This window comes from Durio zibethinus, chromosome 15 (genome assembly GCF_047325235.1).
Source record: "Durio zibethinus cultivar Kanyao isolate XHJ-2024 chromosome 15, ASM4732523v1, whole genome shotgun sequence".
NCBI lineage: Eukaryota > Viridiplantae > Streptophyta > Magnoliopsida > Malvales > Malvaceae > Durio > Durio zibethinus.
Window position 1 is genome coordinate 3,801,169 of NC_143176.1, and position 22,251 is coordinate 3,823,419.

Below are 22,251 nucleotides of genomic sequence, written 5' to 3' on the forward strand. Positions count from 1 at the left end.
ATCATGCTTTATGTTCTGTAACAGAAATATAATCTTTTCTGTAAACACAAGATTAGCTGAAAACAAATAATGAAACCAGAAAACGGGAAAGCAAGCCTCTATTCATGTTGTGTTGCAAATTCAACTGAAAATAAATAAATTTTCTGTTTTGTGAAACTTCAGTGTCATGTGTACAAATGAAATATCCTCTTGCAAAACCAAGATTGTGATAACAAGCAAAACTTTAGGTGTTCTTATTGAGGTGGAATTTGGGATTGCATTTACTTGATTCTTTCATTCTTTGGCCCACCTCTGAAGCATATCTGGGAAAGAAAATTACAAAATAGTAGACCTAAACAAAATTGAAAGAATGGCTTGTTCAATTGATCAATCATCCAAACAGACTATCTTTGAGGTTTCCACGGGTGAACAAGCTGTAAAATGCATCTGTGTTGTCACCTCCATTGCTTCCAGTTACTTTTGATGGAAGATCATTTGGATTCATTGTTGGTGGTGCAGCCTTTGCAGTAAGACCAGTTGGATTTGCTGCTGAAGATGCTGACTTTTTTACAGATACAAATGCCACTTTTCCATTAGACATCACTTTTAAACTATCTGAGCTAGCAGAAGTGCCAGTGTCTGCAGGCATTAGAGCTTTCGGATACATTTTTCAACCCAGGGGTTTCAGTAATAACAGTGGTATCTACTTTTTCAGCAATTCAACCTGCTTCTTGTCCTCCTCCTCAATCAAGGGGTCTGTTATAAAGTCAGTTGTAGACTTTTTCACATGAGGTAATCTTTCTGCATCAGCCTTCCCGGTAGTTGGCTGGTTCATATAAGATAATTTTTTCACATGAGGTATAGCAGTCAAACATTCCTAAGGGTTCAAAGTAAGTACTAATCAGACAGGAACTATATATACCAAAATTTGTTTTTAATGCGCTGGTTCCTAGCTGCACTAACACCTAAAAGGAAACTAACAACCTCTGTAGCCCAGTGAGCATGGCAGATATAGAACTATACAGTAAAACAGCAAAGGGGTAAAGGGTGGAGATGTTGGATACAAAAGAAAAAGATGCAAAACTAGAAAATACGATGAATGCTGTCACCTCCTAGAAAAGACTCAATAGTCTTGTACCGCACTGCACTATCTCCTATTGAAACTTCTTCACCAGTGTCCCCTTCTTGCATTTCAATCTCACATTTAGTCATCCTCTCAACCAATACAAACTTATTGTTGTTCCAGACACGCTCTAGGGTGACATAGTCCTCTTGTTTTGGATAAAATTCTCTATATACCTACACCATTGCGAATGAAAAAGGCTTAGGAAACTGCTCTAAGCAACAAAACTTTAGGAAAAAGAAATGGTTCTGGACCATTATGGAGCATGGATCAACCTCAATTTCTTCGTGAGTTATTTTTACAGAGTGCTTCTTTTGGGAGAGAGAACAGACAGTATTGAACGCTGAGACAATATCAAGTAATATCTGCAAAAGGAAAACAACGGCAGAATTTCATGCTATTTAGAACATGTCCATTAACCATGTAAACTGGGTCAATGCAATCACACTATAACCCAGCCGGGCTTCACCGCTTCTACAAAATTTGACTATTAATTGGAAGTTTTTAAACTTACTTGTTCAACCAAAACTCGAAGCCGTGAAAGGAGAGCTAAAATAAAAAAATTTAATATTAAATAATTCGATTCAATTAATTTTGAATCGACTTGAACACGTTATAAAATTTTTTAAGGGTTTTGGGATGAGAAAAAATATGGAAAGAAAATAATTTCTATGGGCCTAGATCATATAAGGACAGGGTTTGAGATTTCACGGGCTGAAGAAGATTACTATAAAGGAGGAGATTTGGTTTTGGGCCAAAATTGTGAAAGATGACCCAATGAATTTGGGCTCCTGTTCTAACTTTGCCAGAAAATTTTGTTTTAACTTCAGGTATTTTGGTGTTATTTTGAGATATTTTCAAGGGAATTTTTCTTATTCGCCCTAATTTACTTGAGTAGGGATATGGGATAAGTGCTATATTACCTGATCTTGTATCTTAATCTGATTAAAATTTTAAAATTAAACCTATTTCCTTCCACATCTCTAAAATTTAATATCCATTTTTATCTAATTCAAATAAAAAATCAAATTTTTCATTAAGTTTGTATAAAATTGATATATCTAATATAGAATTAGGATTATTGTTGTTTATGAAAAAATTAGTTGTCCTTAGAAAACATTAAAACCCTTTTTGAAAAATATATAATTTGATAGATAAGAAAATGAATTTGGGACTTTTTTTTTTAAGATTAAAGATATGATTTGTTGAAAATATTAAACAAACATTAGTTTAGTGTAAAATTTATTTATATAAAAAAAGTCGTAATTAAAAAAAAATATATGTGTTGAGATTCGAATTTTAAACTTATCATATATCATATTTTTAAAATGATTGCGAGCTAAGTCATTGATTTGTTTCATAAAAGATATTTAAACTAAATATATTTTTATCATATCATATCATCAATTTTTTATTAAAAACTTGTTTAAAAAGTTTTGTTTATTTATTTATTTTTTGACATAAACAGATTCTTTTATTTTGCTGACTTAATTTGGGTTGAGTCAAGTGAAAATGGTTAAGCAACAATGGGTCCTTTTACAAGCCACAATAGTTGATTGGCAGATGCACTGTTCTTTGGCTAAATGGTTGGTGTGGTCTGGTCTGGTTTTGTCATTGTCATCTAACCAACCATTTGAAAAACCTTTGAGAACAACAATACTTTGCTTTCTCTCCTTCTTACCTTATCTTTTGTCCATTTGGCTTAAGATATGTATCCCAACTTTATTTGAAGTAGTGTTTGTTTCTTTTATTTATTTTGGAAAAAGAAAAAAAATTCAAACTTGCTCTTTAAATAAGATTATATGAACACGTATCGTTGAGCCAAATGTTGAACTTTGAGGTAGTGTTTTCTCTTATTTCACCCGAAAAAGGATTGAAGATGGTGTATAAAGGTCGGAAAATATTAATGTTGGTTACCCTTAATTCTAATCCATTTGATTTAGAAAAGTATATATAGGAGATTGCTGTTTATTTGATTAGTTCGATTAATTTCATATCAAATTATTTAAAACTTAATTAATTGAATTATATAATTTTATTTTCGTTAATTGAACTGAATTTATTAATTTTAAAAATTAATCGATAAAAAATTTGATTAATTTTTTTGATTAATTGAATAATAAATACAATTAAAATAAAATATATTTTAAGCTCTTAATTTCTTAAATTTTAAACAAATTATATAAAATAATCCAATAAAATATTTAAATATCAAAGTATTATCTTAAAAACTCTAAAACATATGAAATAAAATAATCAACTTCATGTATTTTTTAATTTATGTTTGGATTTTGCTATATTTCAATTAAAATTTTGGTTAAAAACCGAATTAACTGAAAATCAAAATTCTTCTAAAATCACTTTTATTAACCAATCGAAATTAATTCGATAACCAATCGATTAACTAAATTAAATTGATTTGATTGATTAATTTGATTAAAACCGAATTATTAAAATCTCTATGCCTTAATATTATAGCAAATTAAATCTATGTACCAAACTTAAGAAAAGAGAGATTTCAATCTTCAACTTTGACTCTCTCTCTCTCTATATATATATATATATAATAAAAACTCTTTAATATATTAGTAAATACCAATAAATAGATGTCATTTGGTTTTGTCATATTGCTAAGTGCATTGATATATGTTTAAAGTCTTAAATGAATTACTCCTTTCTCATTCTTTATGATGGTGATGATATTAGATAATGACATTCTTTTATGTAGATATAATAAGTCAAAAAGCACAATTTAATTAGTAGATATATACACCTTAATTTGAGTCCTCCCATCTTAGATATTGTTGAAAAAAAAAATGATAATTAACATTAATTTTGAACAAAACACAAGAATTCAAGAAGATTTGAATTTAAAATGATTTAATATCTCATATCTCTTAATTTAACATTCAAAACTAAGGATAATGAGCTTAAATATTGTTGCAAGAATATTGTTAGGTGAAATGGTTGTCCCAAGAAAATTAGAAGTTATTACTTAAACTAAGATTACTTATACAAATTGATTTTCACATGTAGCAAAGGGAAGGGTACTTCCCTTGAAAAGTTTCTTGATGTGTTGTGCAAACCATCATTGAATTGGTAAGCCTTTTTCACTACCTTTTGTTTGGTACTAAAATTGGAAAAAAATAAAAAAAAAAAGTTACAATAAAAAAGAAAAGAAAAGAAACCTAATCATAAACATCATTATCAAAATCCTAGTAAATTTCATAAAACATTTTTAATCAAATTCTAGATCAAGAAAATGTTAGCAACATCATTAACATACATATGTATAGAATGATAAGATTAATCTAAGATTTTTTTACTTAATTTTTTATTCTTTAATTATTATAGTTTGGTATTAGCTTTTCATGTCCTACCCAACTCCATTAACCTTTTTTTTTTTTTTAATTTTTTTATAGCAAACAAATTAGATTATGTAAATTAGTTAGGTGGTTCTGGTCCAATTGTCCACTATGGGCCCATCCCTCTTTTTAGGGCATTTCTTACCAAATGGATAATATTTAATTAATTATATTTCAATGTTTCTCTTAGATTATTGTAGATGTCGTGATCGTTAGCTTCACAATATAATACAAAGTTGACAATTGAATTATATCTAAAATACTTATTTTTTTATGGAAAAAATTAATACCCATAATTTTGATTATTTAATTACATTTATTTGCATTTTTTGTGTTACTTTTATTTATATATATCTTTATATATATATAAAGTAATTTTTTTATGTTATACTGATTTAGTTCGAATTTTTAACTTTAAACTCAAAATATCATAGTTCTAAATGATTAAACAATACTAATTAATTAAATTAAACTCTTTTTTCTCGTGATTAAAAGATCACATGGTATATATTTATACATGACTATCATTAAATTTAATTTTTTTTTTATATATTTAAAGTAGATGTCGACAAATTTATCAATATTCCTAAAATGACACAAAGTGTAGATTAATTATATTGAAAATGCTATATGATTTCTAACAATTGCAATATCAATATGATAATTGACAAATATATATCCAATACATTAGGAATGGATATACTCCTTCAATTCCAAAATATTTGTTATATATTGACTTTCACGAAATAAAAAAAAAAGTTTTAATTTTAATATATTTAATATTAAAATTAAAAATAAAATTAAAGTTTCATGACTTTTAATGTCAAAAAGTAAAAAAAATCATAAAATATAATTTTAAAATATAAAAAATAAAAGTTTTAGATGTTTTAAAAAAATAAAACATAATTTTGGGACATTCCAAAAAGGAAAAAAATGAATAAAAAGATGGAACAGAAGAAGTATATAATATAGAGAAATTATTATGAATCATATAAAATCTTATATCATATATATATATATATACACACACACATTTTACTAAATAACTCTCTTTATTTTACGTGCTTACAAAAGTTTTTGAACCCAAAAGCCAAACCACTTTTTGAGAAACATAGAAAGATTCAATTCATAATGACACAGACAAGAAGCATATAATTAACTTATAAATAAACCTTTAGCTCTTGTCAACTACCTATAGAGTTGTTGAACCATGAACCATTGGAATATCGTACTCAATTTATTAAATAGAACTAGTGAGGGCATAATTGGAAATGAATTCATCAAAATGAAATAGATATTACCAATGGTGGGTACATATGATAATAACATCCCTTAATGGAAGAGAAAATTATGGATATAGATAGATTGTAAATAAAAAATCAATGCCAACAATCCTAAGTTATCAAAAGCTATTTTTTGTTTTCTTTTTAAAATATTTTTGCTAATTTTTTTTTTAATCTATAGTGAAAAGAAAGGGTATAACAACATTTATAAACTACTATAAAGTATAGTTAATCTAAAAAGAATAGAAATGGTGGGGTTTATACGTCATTGTGTTGGCGTCTTTAGCTTTTGCTTTATTCTAAAAGATTTATATTGACCTATGGTCACTCAAAGTGTTTTTTTTATTGCCTCGAATTTGAATTTGATTTGAAAAGAGATTTAAAAGTTTTTTATTGTTCAAAAAGTATTTAAATCGGTTCAATTGATCTAAATCTATGAATTAAAAGACAAAATTTATGGTTGTTTTATGACATTGATTATGTTGTATCATATAATTTCTCTGTTTACTTGTAAACAGTTGCATCTATAATATTCTTTTTATCCAACATTCAACATTTAAGTATCAATTTAATTGGTTGTTTGTCTTCATTAATTCGAGAGCGTATTACTTATAATTTTTTTATTATAATTCTATAATTATTTAGTATTAAGTAGGGGTTCATTACTTATAGGTATGGACTTTACATAAATTTTTGATTGATCCCAAATAATTTTGAATTGTTATTAGTTAATCGTATTACAACAATTATAGATGAAATGCACCCATTAATCCAGAATTTTGTCCTTTATGTTTGTCACTTGAAAAATCAATGATTGCCCAATTTTTATAACATTTTTTGAGCATAAGTTTCAAACTTAAAAGCATGTTCAATTTATATATATTATTCTTTGAAAAGAAAAACTTATGAAATTGTTATTTCAAAAGTAAAATTTGAGACCTATTTCTAATAAACCTTTTTCTTTTTGTTATTTTCATAATTAACAAAAATAACACCTTTTGAAAGTACAAATATCTAATTTCCCACATATTTTTATCTTGTCCAGCATAATGTGTTTTTATTTATTTTCTTTTACTTCATTTTAATTGGTATGTAGAAGCATTATTCACATTAACACCAAACCCACTAATCATATTTAAAGCAGGAAAACAATTATATGAATAATTATATTCATTTTATACCAATGTGAAAGAGTGTGCTTTTAAAATAATCTTTAAAGAGATTAAAATTAGATAAGATTAATATATATATATATATATATATACTATTTTAATCCAATAATAAAAAAATGTAATATTTACATTAGTGTACGTAAGTGAATCCATCCAAGAAATAAATAAATAAATAAAAATAATATATATATTATATCATCTATATCTATACGTAAAAGTGTGAAATGTTAAAAATGATCGATTAAAATACCCTTTAAAATTTATTGAATTAACAATTTATATCTTTACAAATTTTATGTATTATTAAAAGTTATTTTAAGTAATAGTCATAGTAGAATTAATTAATGTATTAATTACTTAAGATGACTAAAATATTTTTCATAGACTTCTATTTAAACACAACTAATTGTAAATGGAAATAGAATTATTATTACCTTAGATAATAATGTCAAACAACCTGGCAAAAAATTATTATTAGTTTAGATAATAATGTGAAAATCCATGGTATGCATGCTTGCACAAATACTTTTACTTTTTACTCATTTTTTTTTTCATTAATGTTAACCAATGTACAATATACTTGAATCAAATAACAAAACAAAACACTTGGGACCTAGCTCTATAAATGAAATAATAACACAAGATGAGTCAAGAGTTGCATGTGTTTTAATACTGTTTTGATAAAATTTTGGTAATTTTTAATATAATTTTCATGACATTTAATACTATTTTGGTAACTTACTATATGACTTAGGTACTCATTAATACAATTTTGGTAATTTTTAATAAATTTTTTGTAAGTTTGATATAATTTTGATGGTTTTTAATACAATTTTAGTTGCTTATGATATAATTTTGATAACCATTGATATAGTTTGAGCAACTTTGAATACAATTTTAGTAAGTTTTGATATAATTTGATAATCTTTTATATAATTTAATTTTGATAATCTTCATATATTGTGATGACCTTTGTTAGAAAATTGATAACTATTAATAAAATTTGGTAACTTTTAATACTATTTTGATAACCATTGATATAAGTTGATAACCTTTTATATAAATTTGATTTTGATAACTTTTGATATATTGTGGTAACCTTTATTAGAAGTTTTATAGTATTTCATAAAATTTTAGCAACTTTTAATATAATTTTGGTAACCTTTACTACTATTTTGGTAACTTATGATATAATTAAGTAATCATTTATATAATTTTGGATAAAATTTTAGTAAGTTTAATATAATTTTGGTAATTTTAGATATAATTTTGATTTTGATAACTTTTTAATAAAACAATTAGTAAAAGAAGTTTGAATTTAATGAAGTAATAATGTTATTATATATATAAAAAATTATCTTATATTTGAATAGAACTCACGCTTTGTTATGAGAATCAATTATTAGATATATGATATCATAAATTTTCTCAATAATTATCAAAAGAATATAATAAATTATCAAAATGATATGAAAAGTTATCAAAATTACCTTAAGAGATTACCAAAACTTTATAAAATTTACCAAATTTATATGAATGTTAAAAAATTATGTTATAAATTACCAAATTAAATTTGAAGGTTACTAAATTTGTATAAAAAATTTACCAAAATTTAATCAAAGGTTATGAAACTTTTAATAAAGATTACCAAAACATATTAAAAATTATCGAAACCAAAGTTATATCAAAAGCTATCAAATTTTACTTATATATACCAAAATCAAATTATTAGAATTTCTAATTATCATGATATCCAAAAAAAATATTTATTAAATTAAATTTTTAAAAATAAAATCACACATCACGCACGTGCAAAAAAGCTAGTATATATATATAAACCACTTTTTGAGAATATATTGACTACCACAATCCCGAACCTAACACTTTAATTCTTCTTATCTTAGCAAAACACCATATTCTTGTTTTTCTAAGCTTAAAAAACACCTCACAAGATGCTTGTGCTTTTGTATATAGGCAAAGATTTATTCCTCCAAAAAAAATAAAAGAAAAATAAAATATTTTGTCTTCTCGAAATTACCCTTTCAACAAAATGACCATATTACCCTTGTCATCTTTATGTAATAGTCTTTGCATACCCAAATGCCCATTCTACGTAGACCCCAAGAAGCCGGCATTTTGGATTGTTTGGGTATAAAAAAAAATACCGGTCAACCGTTATCCCTATTGCATAACAAATATGCTAGTTGGCCTTGTTGGTAAGTTGAAAAACACCAAAACATAACCCAAAGAACACAAAATACTATGTCAAAGCAGCAATCAATCTTCCATTTCCATGTCCGAAATCATGCATGAAGCCACCGGAAAGATGACACAACTTTATAGAAAAATTGTTCATGTTAATATTAAGAGGAGTATACTAGAAAAAGTATCGATTTTTCGAAGATTTTTTAGGTTCATTTGGGATAGGATTCTTGTTTGTTCTACAGGAAGGTCTGTTCACTATAGGAGATTGGCTGGAAGGGATTCTTCTTCTCCGGTTGAAGGGGTGGTGGTAGACGGTGACGAGGCCTTTCCGGAGGACCATCAGAGGATGATATGTAATGGGTATGAGACGGATTCGGATTTGGTTAGTTTGAAGATCAGTTTGCTAGGTGACTGCCAAATTGGAAAAACGAGCTTTCTGGTAAGCACATGAGGTTTTGGTTCTTTTTTTTTTTTGGTTTTCTGATGTTTGGTAATGACTTAGCTTAATGAAAATTCACTTAAAATGAGTAGGTTTTAATGGTATTAACTGTTTTTTGAAGATCAAATATGTTGGGGATGAGCAAGAAAAAAGCTTGCAAATGACAGGGTTAAATTTAGTAAACAAAACATTATTTGTTCAAGGTGCCAGGATTGCTTTCAGCATATGGGATGTAGGAGGTATTTTAATCAACGAATTTGTTTTTACCTTTTTGGGTTATTTGTTTCTTGTCTGTTTTTGAACTTTCACCTATGTTGTTTCGCTGCAAGTAGATTTTTTTCTGATTATTTGGTTGCAGGTGACTGTAACTCACTTGATCATCTGCCAATTGCTTGTAAAGATGCAGTAGCAATTTTGTTTATGTTTGATCTAACTAGTCGATGCACCCTTAACAGGTTAGTTTAAAACCTGTTTTTCAATTGGAAAAAAGTACTGCAATTGATTGTTTTCTGATATTTGCATGTTTTGTTGGATTTTGCAGTGTTCTTGGATGGTATAGTCAAGCAAGAAAGTGGAATCAGGTGCTAAATTTTCTTTCCTTTTAACATAATCAGTGTTTCTGATAGAAATTCATGGTACTTTCCTGTCAATGAGCAGTTAAGATTTGCTGGTTTGTCCAATGTTTCCCACTCCTGAGAAAGGGGTCTTGATTCTTGAAACTGCAAAATTGAATGATGTTTACATCAATAATTGCAATTTTAAGCCAATTATTAACTGTTAATACATCAATAATTGACACTTTAGGAAACAACTTGCTCTTCTGAATGAATGTGGGGATGGATGAATTAATTTTAATGAGGAAATCATTAGATTGATGTCAAATTCAGGCTTTACTGGCAAATAATAAAGAGGATGGATGTCAAATTCAGTACATGGACCATAAAATTAGTGCCCCATTTCATGGATGGTCTGTACCAGAAAAGGATTTTATGGGGTGGAGCCCTTGAAATTCATGATGGTTTGGCTGTTCTTTATATAAGTTTCCAGCTTTTCAAGTGTTTTGTCTTAATTTGCTTTTTCTTCCTTCTTTTTTTTTTTTTTTCCCAATATTTTGCAGACAGCAATTCCAATATTAATAGGAACAAAATTTGATGAATTTGTTAGACTCCCCCCAGATTTGCAATGGACCATTGTGACTCAGGTAAACAACTTGCATTTATTTGTTCTTTTGCATGCTTTGATTTCAGACTTTTCAGAACTTCTTTCTCTGCTTCTGTTAGTCTACTTCCAGTTTCTATTGTCATATGTTGCTTTCAGAAGTAAGAAAGACTCACAAATATTTTTGACCAAACCATGGAACTATATGTTACTCTCAATCTTCAATTTTCTATAACGTATTTGTGTTCAATTTTCTATAACGTATTTGTGTTGAACACATATTCGAGACCCTAAAGCAAACATAGTAGCATAAACATACCCTTCTTAAACATGTATCTATTTCGGACGCTAATACTCGAGTCCAAGAAACATTAACTCGAAATACCTAAATCATTAGTGTTTCCTATATCTATATCTTATCATCAAATATTTAATTTTGCCTTAGCAGTGACACATTTGAAAAAGTGGAATGGGATGTCCAAGGATGACTGAGAAGTCTTCCTTTGTCAATTCTCAGCCATTTGACATTTGTGACAAACCTCTCTTTTTCTATCCCAATCCACACTTAAAGAAGATTAAACACTAGGGGCCACTTGTTGATTAAAGTAGAAAGCTTGGAAATTTAATTACTTTAGGCAAAGAAACTTCCTTTAACAGTAATGAAACTTGCATTTTGTATTTGTTGAAACAGGCAAGAGCATATGCCAGGGCAATGAAAGCAACCCTTTTCTTCTCAAGTGCTACACACAATATCAATGTGAACAAGATCTTCAAGTTCATTATGGCTAAACTCTTTAACTTGCCATGGACGGTAGAGAGAAACTTGACTATTGGAGAGCCGATTATCGACTTCTAAAATCTGCTTTTTTGGGGGGTTTTCCACTGACTTTTATGTACACAGCCGAAAGAGAAAGAAAAAAAAAGTTTCTTCCATCCTAGTAGCAAATTGACCCCACAAACAGCAATTGGTCATTCATTGTTTTGTTCTTTTCTTTTTATTGCTTTACTTTTCGTTGTAACATTTTAAACTGAATTCAAAGTTAGCTGATCTCTGATGTTTCAGTGATTTAAGTAACATATCATACTGTAAAATGGTTGTAACGTACTGAGTCTTTTCATGCAGAAGATGAATAACAGAAATGTAATATACTAAGATCACGAGCTTCCATGTTTTCATCCCTTCTAATTTAATATATTCAGTCAACTCTTTTTCCCATTCATTCCGCATAGGAGAATCTGCTTTTAGCTTTGAAGAATGGTGCAGATACTCTAAGAGTTTTCCTGAAAGAGTTCATTATTACTAAAAAAGAGTAAAAATAGAGAGGGGGAAACTGATGTTGCTTAGTGGAGTTGGAATAATTCCACTTGGTTTCCAAGCAACTTAAAGAATATGAAAATGGGAATAAATTATAAACTTCATAAAGGGAATGGGTCCTATAGATGCAATTTGAAGAGCCTGTCAGGGAGAAAGTGGGGGGTGGGGGGTGGGAGATTGTATTTTAAGACACGTTTCTATGCTCGAATCAACAAGGTACATGATAAAGAATGGAGTGTGTTTACGTGCTTAGTCCAACTTTGTTAAGAAAATGGGTCCAGTCTCATGTAAGTGGTTTTGGACCAAGTAAAGGTCATGGGCCTTGATCTTTTATTTTACATCGAGTCCTAACTACTTAATAAAAAAGAGATGGGGTTGTTTTAAGGGTGTGTCGAAAACTAAGTAAAAAAAAAAAAAGCCAAAAAAAGCAGAAAGAAAAAGGAGAAGAGAGAGTTAGTTGAACGGAATTCGATTCGTGGTCCGATTGAGTTGGAACCTTATAAGGAGGTTTATGATTCAGAGTTCTACATTCTGAACGGTGAAGATTGGGTTTGAAGCTCTCTAGAAACAAATCTAAGGTGTATTTGTTGAGTCACTTATTTGGTGAGATTTCTCCAATTGTTTCTCTAGTTGTTGTTTAGCTCTAGTTTTAGTTAGAGAAGAACTTTGTATACCTATTATTTGATAGTAAAGATTTTTTTGGTGGTCTGTGATTTTTTCTCTCTACACTAGAGGGTTTTTCACGTAAATCTTGGTATGCTTTATTTTTCCTGCATTTTTTATTATTGATTATTGTCTATTGCTTCTGTATTGTTGTGATTATTGCTTCAAGTGTAACAAGTGGTATCAGAGTGAGGGTTATTTTGAGATATCGATATAGAAACAACCTAGGATAGAAGTAAATTCTGTTTGAGATCATGGAGGGTGATACAAGTTTCATGATAAAATTGACAGCATTGAATTATTCAATTTGGAAGCCTATGATGGAGGATCATCTATATTGTAAAGATTTGTATGAGCCAGTATTAGATGATTCGGCTAAACCAGCAGATATGAAAGATGAAAGCTGAAAGAAGCTAGGTAGAAAGATGCTCGCTACAATCAGAAAATGGGTTAATATCAGCATGTTTCATCATGTAGCGCAAGAGTCAGATGCTCACATTGTTTGAGAAAAATTGACAGTATTGTATGAGAGAAAAATATGTATGAATAAAGTTATGCTTGTTAAAAAGCTTACAACTTTACAGTACAGGGAGGGAGATCTGTTACAGAGCACTCGAGTGATTTTCAAGATATATTTAATCGGATGACTACTATGGAGCTTAAAATGGATGATTAAATGAAGGCGTTATTTCTTTTGGGTTCATTGCCAGACAGCTGAAATACTTTAGTTGTGACTGTTCTTAATTTAGCTCATGATTATAAGGTGACATTGGAGATAGTAAATAATAGTATGCTTAATGAAAAAGCAAGGTGAAAAGATGTAGATCTTAGAAATCAAGCTCTGGTCACAGAAAACATGGGTAGAAACATCGACAGAGGTCAGGACTCAAAAGGTCATGGTAAGTCTAAACATAGATCCAAGTCTAGAGGTAAAGTACAGTGTTTCTATTGTGGTAAGGTAAGTCATATAAAACGAAACTATAAAATCTTGAAGCAAGAGCAAAAAAATGAGAAATGTAAGAGTTTAGATGATGACAATGTTGCAGCAAGTCTAAACATAGATCCAAGTCTAAAGGTAAAGTAAAGTGTTTCTATTGTAGTAAGACAGGTCATATAAAATGAAACTATAAAATCTTAAAGCAAGAGCAAAAAGATGAGAAAGATAAGAGTTCAGATGATGACAATGTTACAGCAGTGAATTCAGATAGTGATTCAGCTACTTTGATTTGTACACATGGTGATTGTAATCATGTTAGTGATCCCGACATTGAGTGAATAGTTGACACAAGAGCGTTATATCATTGTGTTCCTAAGAGAGAGTTATTTACAACTTACAAAGTAAGAGACTTTGATTGTACCAAGATAAAAAATAAGAGTGTATCGTAGATTGTTGGGATTTGTGATATTATTATACAAACTAGTATAAACTGCATGTTGACTTTGAGGGATGTCAGACACATTTCAGATATGAGAATGAACTTGCTTGCTATTAATATCCTTGATAAGGAGGGATATGAAAACTGATAAAAGAATGGACAGTAGAAGCTTCTTAAAGGATCTATAGTAGTTACAAAAAAAAAACTATGCTGCACAATATATAAGACATGGGTGCAATTGAACGGTAACTAGGTAAATACCGTTGAAGATGATGCTTCAGCAAATTTGTGGCACAAGAGGCTGGCATACATGAGTAAAAATGGGTTACAGGTTTTGATAACGTAGTCTCTTATTCCCTTAACCAAAGGTATGTCTCTCGATTCATGTGATTATTATTTGTTTGGTAAGCATCATAGAGTTTTTTTTTTTGTAAAAGTTCTCAGAGAAAAGAAAATAGATTGGAATTAATTGATTCTGACGTATGTGGTCCCGTTGAGGTTGAGTCATTAGGTGATAGCAGATATTTTGTTACTTTTATTAATGATGCTTCATGTAAGACTTAAGTGTATATGTTGAAATACAAAAGTCATGTACTATAATATTTTCAAAAATTTCATGCCATGGTCGAAAAGATGACAGGGTTACCCTTAAAGTGTATTCGAACTGATAATGGTGAGGAATACACATCTAAAGGCTTTAAAGAGTATTGTTCAAAGTATGAGATCAGGCATGAGATGATAGAACCTAAAATATCGTAGCATAATAGTATAGCTAAAAGAATGAATCATTATGGAAAAAATCAGATGTATATTGAGGATGGTAAAATTACCAAAGCCATTATGGGGTGAAGCAGTCAACATAACTTATTACTTACTTAACAAGTCATCATTAGTTCCTTTAGGCTTTGACATTCTAGAAAGAATGTGGACAGAAAAAGATACTTTATACTCTCATTTAAAAATTTTTAGGTGTAAAGTATTCATGCATATGCCAAAAGAGTAAAGATCAAAGCTTGACAGTAAAGCCACACAGTGTGTGTTTGTAGGATATGGTGATGAAAAATTTAGTTACAAGGTATGAGATCCAGTAAAAAAAAGACAGTCAGAAGCAGAGATGTGATCTTTTATGAAAAAGAAACCATAGTAGACCTTAAAAAAAATGAAAAAACTACACGAGTTATTATTGAGTGTGATATTTCAACACCGACAAGGATTTCACAAGAGAGAGCCACAGATAGTAGAAATGAGCAAGAAACAAAACTTGAAAATATGAATGAGCCAACCATAATTGGTGATGAGCCAGATGCAATTCGTTTTGAGTAAGGAGAGCAATTCTCTCTACTTGAGAGTATTGAGCAGGGGGAGCTACCTTCAGCATAAGTGATGTAGAGTCTCAGCCTAGGAGATCTACTAGAGAGCGCAGGTCATCTACCAGGTATTCAAGTTTAGATTTTATTTTAGTTACCAGTGAAGGGGAGCCAGAAAGCTTTCAAGATGTACATGCTACTCCGAATAGAAAGCACTGGTTAAAAGCAATGAAAGAAGAGATGGAGTCATTGCGAAAGAATGGTACTTATGGTTTTATTAAACTATCAAAATAGAAGAAGCCATTAAAAAATAAATGGGTGTTCAAGTTGAAAAAGGATTGTGACAAACTAGTGAGGTACAAAGCTCGATTGGTAGTAAAAGGTTTTTTTTTTTTTTCAGAAATCAGACATCGATTTTGATGAGATCTTTGCTCCAATAGTAAAGATGAGTTATATACGAGTGGTACTGAAATTGATAGCTAGTTTGAATCTTGAGCTTGAACTTGAACAACTTGATGTTAAAATTACATTTTTGCATAATGATTTACAAGAGGACATTTATATGAATCAACCTGAGGTTTTGAAGTGAAAAGGAAAGAACACTTAGTTTACAAATTGAAAAAAAGCTTGTATGGCTTGAAACAAACTCCGCAACAGTGATATAAGAAGTTTGATTCTTTTATGGTGAGTCATAACTATAAAAGAACAACAACGAATTCTTGTATGTATGTTAAACAATTTTTTAATGGTAGCTTTATTATCTTATTATTATATATTGATGATATGTTGATTGTAGGACAAAATGCTAGTATGGTTTGTAGGTTGAAAGAACAAATATCTAAGTCTTTTGATATGAAAGATTTAGGTCCAGCAAAGCAAATTTTTTGTATAGACATTATCCGGGATAAGAGAGCTGAAAAGCTGTGGTTGTTATAGAAAAAGTATGTTGAACGAGTGCTTAGTAGATTCAACATACAACATGTTAAATCAGTTAGCAGTCCACTTGTCAATCATTTTCATCTAAGTAAGAAATCTTGTCCAGTGTATAAGAAAGAGTAACTAATTATGTCTAGTATTCTTTATTCTTCTGCAGTCGGTTCTTTAATGTATCTTATGGTTTGTACAAGGCCTGACATTGCTATGTAGTTAGTGTAGTGAGCAAATTTCTTTCTAATCAGGGGAAAGTTCACTGGGAAGCAGTAAAATAGATTTTTAGATATTTAAGGGGTACCTAAAAAATGTGCTTGACTTATAGAGTTTCACAACTAGTTCTAGAAGAGTTTACTGATGCTGACATGATAGGTGATCTTGATGGTAGAAAATCTACTTCAGGGTATTTATTCACTTTTGCAGGAGGAGCTGTATCTTGGCAATCTAAGTTGCAGAAGTGTATTGCTTTGTCAACTACAGAGGCTGAATATATTGCAGCAACCGAAGCATATAAAGAAATGCTTTGGATGAAACGTTTGCTTCATGAATTAAGGTTGAATAAAAAAGAGTATGTAGTATTTTGTGATAGCTATAGTGTTTTAGATTTGAGTAAGAATGCCATGTACCGTGCTAGAACAAAGCACATTGATGTTAGATATTATTGGTTACGTTCAGTGATTGAAGAACATCAGATGCTGTTGAAGAAAGTCCATACTGATAAGAATGTAGCAGATATGTTGGCTAAGATATTTTTCAGAAAAAAGCTTGAGCTCTGTAGTAACTTGACCGAAATGAGTTCCTTAGCCAAGGTAAGTTCCAAATGAAACTGCTATGGTGATGAATCTCTTCCTAATAGGGCTGGAGGGGTAGATTGTTAGAAAAATGAGGTCCAGTCTCATGTAAGTGGTTTTGGACCAAGTAAAGGTCATGAGTCTTGATCTTTCATTTTATAAAGAGTCCTAGCTACTTAATAAAAAAGAGATGGGGTTGTTTTAAGGGTGTGTCGAAAATCAAGTAGAAAAAGTAGAAAAGCAAAAAAAAATAGAGAAAAAAAAAGAGAAGGGAGAGTTAGTTGAACAGAAGTCGATCTGTGGTCTGATTGAGTTGGAACCTTATCAGAAGATTTATGATTTAGAGTTTTACATTCTCAACGGTGAAGATCGGGTTTGAAGTTCTCTAGGAACAAATCTAAGGTGTATTTATTGAGTCACTTATTTAGTGAGATTTTTTTAATTATTTCTCTAGTTGTTGTTTAACTCTAATTTTAGCTAGAGAAGAACTTTATATATCTATTATTTGATAGTGAAGATTTTTTTAATAATCCGTGATTTTTTTTCTCCACACTAAAAAATTTTTCACGTAAATTTTGATGTATTTTATTTTTTTTATATTTTTTATTATTAATTATTATATATTATTTTTATATTGCTGCGTCTATTGCTTCAGGCGCAACAAACTTCCCCTATTATACTTTATAAATAACGTGTGTCAGGTGTCAAGCCTGCTGAGGTGACAGTCAGAATTTCTGCTGGCATGGCTTTTCAGGTATAAGAGGTCCAAATTTATTGTTTATAGCTATTAAATATTTGGTCAAACATAAGCAACACACCTACCCAGACAAAGTTTGAAAATCTATGAAATACCTTAGAATTTCTTTTTATCATTAGTAAAATGCCTAAGAGGAAAACTCTCATAAGCACCCTTCCAATTCCAAATACTTTTAGGGAAGCAACCATTTACAGATTCATCAACAATTTCTTGAAGAGAATATCTGCAAATTATTAATTAATTCATGCATACAACAACTGGATTTTCTGGTTCAATAGATTGATATCTGTAGTTTCTTTGAGGCCTTTTTCAACTGCAGCAACATTTGAGCACTTGCTCTATATAATTCCAAATTGCCTCCATTGTCATCAGTTTCCCTTGAAATGTAAAGGTTCATCCGTTCCATTACACGTCCGAGGCAGATCAGGTATTGCAGCACCAGAAATTCATTCACAGTTCCTTTGAAACCCTTCACCTCCACCAATTTTAAGGTTCTGCGTATGCATTTGTGGACAACCAAGTTCTTTGTCCAAAACTCAGATGGATTGAACTCAAATAGGGGTTTGTAATCCTAGATAAAAGAAAAAAGTATCAACAGTTTTTTCTAATTGATGATTGATAATCATATCAAGAGCATGGGAGTTTATATATGTGGCCTTTGTCGGATAAGTATTCGAGTCAGACAGATATCTGGAAGATCTGGAAAATGGACGTTTGACCCTCCAAATATATGGAAAAACTTAGAAAAATGAACATGCTCATGTTGTACACACACCTAGATGTGACACTCACCCCGAGCCCGAGTAACATAGATTTATAGAACATGGTATAGAATAAGTAATATTAACACATTGCTATAGATTTACTCACCGGGAAAACTCTTGCAGGGCATAGCTAAATTGAAAGACTCTCCAGAAGTGGACAAGTATTCATGAAGAATGTTATTCCGTAAAATTCATGACGATGTAAGGCAGTCTTCAATATCAGATGCCTGACATTCAAGGGAGATTCAGTACCAGTAGTCCCTTCTGAATATGGAATAACCTGGAAATGGAAGCACAAGTAATAAATAAAATATGTTAATTCAAGATGGTTTCATGCTTGATATTGATTGTACCACCAAAGTATATATAATATGCTTGTTGAAGGCATGGCAGAAATATTGAAATAAATCTCCAAATAGTGAAACCAGACATGCTCATTGTCTGACATGAGTCCAAGTAACATAAAAAAATTGTTCAAAATCTTGACTTTAAAGAACAGAATCTGTCTCATCAAGAGGCAAAATATATGTAAGGTCCAAATAGTTATGTCTGAAATCTATCCAGTTTTACACCAATTAATCAGACACGATCAATTGAATTTCAAAAGACGGTTGGAATTAATTATGTAGAATAAAAGGAAAAAAAAAAAGAAACCTGACGGAAAGAATCAAGAGTTGCACCTGAAGCATGTAACTGCAAGCAGTCAAAATGGTGACAGAGAAAAGATCAAGTAGAAGATTACAAAGAAAATCACCATCGTTTGATCCGAAACTTGACTCTAACCCGAAATCCAAATCTGCTTCTTCCAAGCAGAATATGTGGTCCAAATCAAATATGGCTACTCTCCCTGAATACTTGATGAAACGCAGCTTTGGCACACTGTCAATATATATCCAAATAGGATCATAAAAACTGCATCTGTCAATTACCAATTTTCTTAGCAGCGAGTGTGGTTCAGACAGAACAAAATGCTCTAGGTTCCAACATTTGGTCAGACTCAAACTCTCTAGCAATGGACAGTATTGCAACAAGGTTTTAACAAACTTCGCTTGTAGTTCAATCCAACCTAGAGAAAGATCCTTAAGCAGACTGAAAATTTTGAGTGCAGGCATGTCAATTTTACATGAAAACAATTTCAAAGATTCAAGAACTTCATGTGCATACACATGTGAAGACAAATCAAACAATGGTTTATGGTTTTCAGGATTATCTTCAGTCCATGTTGGATCAGAAAAATCAAGACTTAGCCTTTTGACATTTTTTGCAATGGCAAATGCTATAAAGTTTTCAATGTCAGCAACAAATTGTTCGGGCTTAGAGAATCCAAATGCAAACTTATCTATGCAGGGTTGACAGTAGTTTCCAATCCATTGTTGAACAAAATCAATAAATTCTCTTCTTTTCATCACTTTGGTTGAATCAGATTCTGCAGGATCAACAAAGAAACTCTCGTCAAACTCTATGTTCCTTGTTGCACGCCAAAGGTTAAGCCAACGTTTGGATAATATGGAAGTTCTCGCCGCTTCCTTAAATGGTAAGAATGATATGATGATAAGGAGAAGACATTGGGGCAACTCCATGAACAGATCTTTGTTACCAGCCATGGCCTGCGCCTTAAGTTTCACGGAAGCAAAAAGTTATAAAACTCCTTCGTACTCTTCTGATGTCAAAATCTTGGGTAAAAATGAATTTCAATGTTACTTGGATACTCTATATTATAGTGTATCTTATTTAGTATCAAATATGAACTTTTTTATGAAAATTTTATATCAACTCTTCATTTATTTTTATTTTTAACAGGTATCATTATGTACTATTTTAAGTATTTAAAGAATAAAATGAAAAAGCAGAAAACTGAATATTTCATTAACTTTATAGTTATTACCATATTAAGTTATTATTCTTCGATTTTTTTTTGAAGAAAAGTAACACAATATATATATATATATTTATATATCAGCTTACAAGTCATTCATTTGTTTCTTATTTTAGTTTCACAATTTGAGAATTCAACTAATCTTAAGGTTGTTTTATGTTGAAATATTTTTAAAATAATAAATCACATATATATGTTATTTAGTAAAAATTGTATCTAAAAAATTACAGACATATATTTTGACACTTATATCTCGAATAGACATATGTTTGGACACTTATATTTATACAAGAGTTGTCTATGGAAAATTGTGTTTGAAAAAATAGACATATTTTGATAGTTTTGTCCACATCTGTGTGGACAATTATATTTATGCAAACAATTACCAGCTTGAACAGTTATGTTTGTAGATATCTATTTGATTATGAAAATTGTTGATAATTGATTCCTAAGTTGAGAGAAGATAGATCAGAGAAGACTTGTTTTGTGTTGTTAGACTCCCTTCCTTTGTCTAGAATATGTATGATCATACATTAACAATGCAATATTGCTTGTACATATAAAGTGCCCTTTACTAATATAGTTTTAATGACAACCAAAAATATATAGAAGGATGCCATCCTTTAATTATATTAATATTATTAATTTAAACTTGTAAAATGTATCAAATTATGGAACTAAGGAGGGAATTCAGTTTGAAGGATATTTCTTATTCTTTTTAGATTAGAAGTATGTAAAAATTACGTCGATCGACTTTTGAATCGATTAATATGATAAAAATGATATTAAAACAGACGCTTGAAGATTACAAGTTGAAAAAAATTTATATGCGCAATATATTTTTCAATCAAATAAATTTAATGATAAAATAGATTTAGAAATAAATTAAGAATTTTAAAAAAAGGCAAAACATTCATTATTAAACAAGGCCAAAAACTTGATGTTTGTAAAACGTGTCATATTTTGGGTGGCATGCATGAGTAGGGGTGTAAACAAATCAAGCTATTCGTGAATTATTTGAACTCAATTCCAAAGATATTCGAGCTTCTTAAGAAATTGAGCTTTGAAATTATAATAAGAAAAAGCATTTTTGCAAGAATTTTTGTTTTTGGTAGTAATTTTGAGGAAAAATATTTATGATTTGCGGGGAAAACTAGCTGGGATTTTGAAAGACTATGTTCGTAGGGAAAGTGCACTTTATTTTGCAGAGAGCATTACAAGCGTCCTAATGGTGAAGGGCCATATATATACCATAAAAGGGAAGATCTTAACCACACCGGTGCTCACAAGATCAATAATGCTGTTGCTCAGGCATAGCTTGCCAAACGTTTGGGCAAGAACCGGATTATTGCTGAAACCGGGGCTGGTCAGTATGGAGTTGCAGCAGCTACGGTGTGTGCACGGTTTGGTTTGCAGTGTATTATTTACATGGGTGCACAAGATATGGAAAGACAGGTGCTTAATGTTTTCAGAATGCGGCTTCTTAGGGCAGAGGTTAATGTTTATATAATGAGACACAACTTGTTACACATTGTTGTAATGAAGATCCTATATTACCTTCCCTTTGGATTGGCTGATTTGCATCGTTTGATCTTAAGCTATATCTTTTACCATATAGGTTAGAGCAGTTCATTTAGGTGCTGCAAAATTGAAGGATGCTACATCCGAAGCTATCCGGGATTGGGCGACTAACGTGGAGACAACAACTCATTATATTTTGGGATCTGTTGCTGGTCCACATCCATATC

The 22,251-nt window shown here is 30.2% G+C and overlaps 2 protein-coding genes and 1 pseudogene across 3 annotated transcripts; 1 reads left to right on the forward strand and 2 right to left on the reverse strand.

Moving 5' to 3' along the window:
• Position 1: 1 nt before the first annotated feature.
• LOC149514538 (uncharacterized) lies at positions 2–1,482 on the reverse strand (annotated as a pseudogene). The gene is made up of 2 exons (XR_016328064.1): positions 1,378–1,482; positions 2–1,278 (listed from the first exon to the last, which is right to left on the reverse strand). The product of XR_016328064.1 is annotated as an uncharacterized LOC149514538 (transcript).
• A 7,587-nt stretch (positions 1,483–9,069) lies between these two features.
• LOC111302273 (septum-promoting GTP-binding protein 1-like) lies at positions 9,070–11,877 on the forward strand. Its single transcript, XM_022898205.2, has 6 exons — positions 9,070–9,566; positions 9,688–9,805; positions 9,925–10,021; positions 10,108–10,147; positions 10,684–10,767; positions 11,416–11,877. Exons 1-6 carry the CDS (start codon positions 9,216–9,218, stop codon positions 11,578–11,580), a joined length of 855 nt encoding a protein of 284 aa, XP_022753940.1. The 5' UTR covers positions 9,070–9,215; the 3' UTR covers positions 11,581–11,877.
• Positions 11,878–18,064: 6,187 nt separating this feature from the next.
• On the reverse strand, positions 18,065–19,739 carry LOC111301909 (F-box protein At3g62230-like). The gene is made up of 5 exons (XM_089744194.1): positions 19,282–19,739; positions 19,125–19,176; positions 18,759–18,922; positions 18,548–18,602; positions 18,065–18,434 (listed from the first exon to the last, which is right to left on the reverse strand). The coding sequence occupies exons 1-5, from the start codon at positions 19,737–19,739 to the stop codon at positions 18,135–18,137; spliced, it is 1,029 nt and encodes a 342-aa protein (XP_089600320.1). The 3' UTR covers positions 18,065–18,134.
• Between the last annotated feature and the right edge of the window lie 2,512 nt (positions 19,740–22,251).